At 35.7% G+C, this 4,859-nt stretch overlaps 1 protein-coding gene across 4 annotated transcripts; it reads left to right on the top strand.

Annotated features, from left to right (window-relative positions):
• The first annotated feature begins 517 nt into the window (after positions 1-517).
• Positions 518-4,196, top strand: LOC145167760 (putative disease resistance RPP13-like protein 3). 4 transcript variants are annotated; one of them, XM_079086999.1, is made up of 3 exons: positions 518-657; positions 811-973; positions 1,058-4,196. In XM_079086999.1, exon 3 carries the CDS (start codon positions 1,124-1,126, stop codon positions 3,812-3,814), a length of 2,691 nt encoding a protein of 896 aa, XP_078943125.1. In that variant the 5' UTR covers positions 518-657; positions 811-973; positions 1,058-1,123; the 3' UTR covers positions 3,815-4,196. The 4 variants fall into 4 exon arrangements, with proteins under 4 accessions (XP_078943125.1, XP_078943124.1, XP_078943126.1 ...); XM_079086998.1 differs by having other exon boundaries at positions 811-948; XM_079087000.1 differs by having other exon boundaries at positions 811-888.
• Positions 4,197-4,859: the final 663 nt, after the last annotated feature.

Consider the following 4,859-nt stretch of genomic DNA (forward strand, 5'->3'; position numbering starts at 1 on the left):
TAAACCAACATGCCACACTCTAATCTTTAACAAACATCAACTTGATCTATCTCTCTCTACACTGTCTTGCTGAAAACCACCATCATTCTCGTCGGGAACTTCTACTTCTATCTTTTGTGACATCAAAAAGAATCTTCATCATTGTCCATATTTTCATACTTTCCATTATACTCATCTACTCGATAATAGGTGTCAAATTCGTCATTCAAGTTAAAGTTGTCATGTTAACAATTGCATTAAAACTAATTTTGATTCTAGTTTACCAACAAAATAAAACGTCAATACAAAATAAAGCGACGTTAAAACCAAACGACATATAAAAAGGGTTTAAACTATTAAAAACAAGATGAAGATGTATTTGGAAAAATAACAAAAGAAAGGCCATTCTTACAACTTTTGGTAAAGCTTAAGGACCATTTTTTGTAATTTACTCTAATATGTGTGTCCAATTCTCCTTTGTGTTTCTTTTCTCTATTTATTTTTCCATCTAATTTTTTTCTCCGATATTATAGATGGATATAAATGGAGTGAATATCATTTAAAAACTCTCAACAGTCAACGCTCGGTCGACGCCGTTCCCCATCTCATGATCAAACACACGCACACACAGATGGCTAATTTCCATAAAAATAGTAACGTCTACGAATGATCGATCTGGTTTGTGCTTTTCCTTCTCTTTGATTACAGCTTATTTATTGCATCTAATCTTCTTCAGTTCAATACCTGATTATCTACTTTGATTCGTATTTTACTTTTAACCTTCCGAATGTTGGATTGTTTGATAATTTCTCATCATTTCTGTGTTGATAGCTGTGGAAATTTGCAACATTTGAATTCTCATGGCTGATTGTATGAATATCCACTAAACTTTGACCTATGGAGTCAAAGGTAGTCATGGATTCCGCCTTTGCACATATGATTTTGAACGCGATTGTGCAGCTGATAGCAGTAATTCAATTTCTCAATTTATCTTGTTTGTATCAAGACCTTGTCGTCGTCTCCTTCCTTAGAACTTATAAGCAAGATTCTTCATGATTTTGGTTTTCTATTGTTGCAGATCCAAGTCTATACCAAAACGAACTGTACCTGTAAAAAAAAGAAAGGGGATCTATAAAGATCTCAAATGGCGGATGCTGTGGTTGAATTTCTATTGGAGAATTTGAAGCAACTGCTACTCTACAACTCGGATTTGATATATGGAGTAAAGGGCCAAGTTGATTCTCTATACAGAGAGCTCAGTTTAATGAATGCATTTCTCAAAGATGCAAAAGAGAAACGTAACGAATATGAATATGTAAGAGAATTAGTGAGACAAATCAGAGATGTAGCTTACGAAGCAGAAGACATCATTGACACATTTGTAGTTAACTCAGCCATGCAGAAAGAGAGAAGCGCCTTCAGCAGAATTGTTCACGTATTTGATTACCCCACAAAGCTTCGATCTGTTGCAAAAGATATCGAATCCATCAAGACAAAAGTGAAGGAGATTTACGACAACAAGATGTTTGGCATTGAAGCTCTTTACACTGTCGAATCTTCAAACAGAGCTTCTTCTTCATCACAAAGAAGAAAACCCATGGTTGAGGAAGACAATGTTGTTGGTTTTGATGAAGAGGCAAAAGAGATAGTGAGTCGACTCACTAATATCTCCGAGTTGCTTGAAGTTGTCTCGATTGTGGGTATGGGTGGACTTGGGAAAACAACTCTTGCCAAGAAGGTGTTCTGTGATCCCGCCATTGAATTTCACTTCTTTGTTCGTTCGTGGGTTTATGTTTCTCAAGAATACAACCGAAAGGAATTACTTCTTGCCATATTAAGTTCAGTTGTTGATTATCCTTCTGAACAAATGTATAAACTGAATGAGGAAATGTTGGTCGAAGAAATATACAAACATTTAAATGGTCGAAGATATCTAGTTGTGCTCGATGACGTGTGGACCCCAGATGCATGGAATGATCTTAAAATGGCTTTTCCAAATCAAAACTGTGGAAGTAGGATCCTATTAACTAGTCGTAACACAGATGTGGCTTTAATTGCAAACCCCGATAGCCTCCCACATCATTTGAAATTTCTGAATGATGATGAAAGTTGGGAGCTACTTTCTACTAAAGTTTTCAGAAGAGGAAGTTGTCCATTTGAGCTTGTTGAACTTGGTGAAACGATTGCTAGAAAATGCTACGGATTACCTCTTGCGATTGTGGTAGTTGCTGGGCTTTTATTGAAGAAAGATAAGACGCGTGATTTGTGGAAAAAAGTTGCCGAAAGTGTTAGTTCGTATGTTGCAAGAGATCCGAGACAATGCATGGATGTATTAGCATTAAGTTATAAGCATTTACCTGATCATTTGAAGGTGTGTTTCATTTATTTCGGTGCTTTTCCTGAAGATTTCCCGATACCCGTTTGGAAACTGTTAAATTTATGGGTGGCAGAAGGGTTTATTCAACAGAAAGGTCAAGATTGTTTGGAGGATTTAGCGGAAGATTATTTGGAAGATCTTGTTGAAAGGAATCTTATATTAGTTGCTAAGAGGAGATCAAACGGAAGGATTAAAACATGTCGTGTTCATGATATGCTACGCGATTTATGCCTAAAAGAAGCATCAGAAGAAAAGTTTTTGCAAGTAATCAAAGGGCATCAAATTCTAGATTCAAATTCGCTAATAATCCCTTATCACCGACGTCTTTGTGTTCATTCACATGTCATGAACTTTATTCACTCGAGACCTTGTGGACCCCACGTTCGTTCTTTTCTCTGTTTTCCTTGTGAGGAAAAGGAATTATCTCGAGAACATACGTCCTTCATCCATGAATCTTTTAAATTGGTTCGAGTTATAGACATGATGTCGATAAACATTTCCCGATTCCCGATTGAAATCACCCAACTCGTTCATCTTCGCTACATCGCGCTTTTTGGCAATTTTAAAGTTGTTCCTCCATCGATTTCAAAGTTATGGAGTCTTCAATCTTTAATTGTTGAGACAACATCGCGTGATCTTGACATTCAACTTGACATATGGAAAATGTCGCAATTTCGCCATTTGCGAACGAGCGGGTCAAGCCGATTACATGGGCCGAAAGCGAAAACCCGGATGGATAACGAAGACCCGTTTGTACAAAGAAACATACAAACCATCTCCACGATTTCACCCGATAGTTGCACTGAAAACATCTTAGCGAGAACTCCCAATCTTAAAAAACTTGGAATTCGTGGAAAACTCTCGTTACTCATGGAGGAAAAGAGATCCGGAATTACTTGTACTCCAAGTTTGTTTGACAATTTTGCTAAGCTTGATAACCTTGAAAAATTAAAATTATTAAACGACACTTTCCCACGTCCACCTCCTGAAGGTAAACTTCGGGGTCTTCCTTCACTCTACAAATTCCCTCCTCATTTAAACAAGTTGACTTTATCAGACACGTTATTGGATTGGAAGCATATGTCTACGATAGGGATGTTGCCACATCTTCAAGTGCTTAAACTAAAGGTGTATGCATTCAAAGGAGCTGAATGGGAAGCTCTTGATGGGGGGTTTCGGTTGCTTAAAGTGTTGCAAATTGGGAAGACTGATTTGGTTGTATGGAAGGCTTCGTGTCATCATTTCCCAAGATTAGAACATGTTGTTATTGAGCAATGTAGCAACTTGTTGGGTATTCCTGTTGGTTTGGCAGATGTATCTGCACTAAAGACCTTGGAGTTGTATCATACACCTTCTGCTGTAGATTCTGCTCGGTTAATTCAACAACAAAAGAAAATGCAACAACAAATGCATGTCACAAGTCATGGGTTTAAGCTGCTAATTTATCCTCCGGAATAGTTGTATCAACTCCAATGTATAATACACATATAATAATGTTTTCAGAACATTATTATATATATATATATATATATATATATATATATATATATATATATATATATATATATGGTGTTGTAGGAATGATGAAGACTGCAACTTCACGATCCATTCGTCTGTTTTACAATGTTTTGCTTCTGGTAATTTATGCATCTTGTCTTGACAATTTTTTCTACATTTGATCGAGGGCCAAGAAGCTTTGTTAATGTAGTTTTTATTTAGCCTTTTCAAGTATAGTAATTGTTTTATGATTGTAGTTATAATGATATGTATCGAGTTTTCAATGATGTATCAAAAAAAACATAATTGAATTATCAATGTTTTATGTTACTTTATATCAAAATATGTCAATGTAGCCGGGATGAAGAAGGCACGTCACCTACACCATGGAAGTAGAACCCATGCTCCAAGCTTCCAAACATGGAGAATCACTCTACACACCTCGATGGGCATCACATCCACCACAGGCCAACCCCCTTCATCCTTATATATCAATGGCATCATTAATCTCCAATCAGTATTAACCTTTTTTCCAACTGACGTTGTCAATTTGTGTGCATTCCATCGGTGACAACGGTGGACATTAATGAGGCATGAGTAAATATGGTGGATCAAAATTCAAATCCAACGTTTTAACTACTGAAAAAAAGTAGATAATGGTGGACGTGAAGAATGGTGATGATGGTAGTAAATTTAGTTAAAAGAGTAATTATTATTTTCCAGAAATAACTAAATCCATGAAAAAAATTTATACCATATTTTGGTAATTATTATATATTTTAAAAGCTCGTACTCTTGAACGAAACTTTTTATTAAAATTGAGTTTTTGATTAAAAGCTAAATGGCGTGTACGAGAAAACTAGCTGGCTAGAAGATGAAAGGTGTAACTTTCATTTATATATGAGTATTCGGCAAAAGTAGATGAAAACTTTTAAAACCTATAAAACTATATAAAATGAAATATCTAAAACACATAATTAATTTTAAAAAAAGGTAAATAAGTCAA

This window comes from Lactuca virosa, chromosome 3 (assembly GCF_052849685.1).
Source record: "Lactuca virosa cultivar CGN04683 chromosome 3, Lactuca_virosa_CGN04683_v6, whole genome shotgun sequence".
Taxonomy (NCBI): domain Eukaryota; kingdom Viridiplantae; phylum Streptophyta; class Magnoliopsida; order Asterales; family Asteraceae; genus Lactuca; species Lactuca virosa.

Coding starts and splice junctions, on each gene's coding strand:
- LOC145167760 (XM_079086999.1), top strand. CDS start 1,124: ATGGCGGATGCTGTGGTTGAATTTCTATTGGAGAATTTGAAGCAACTG.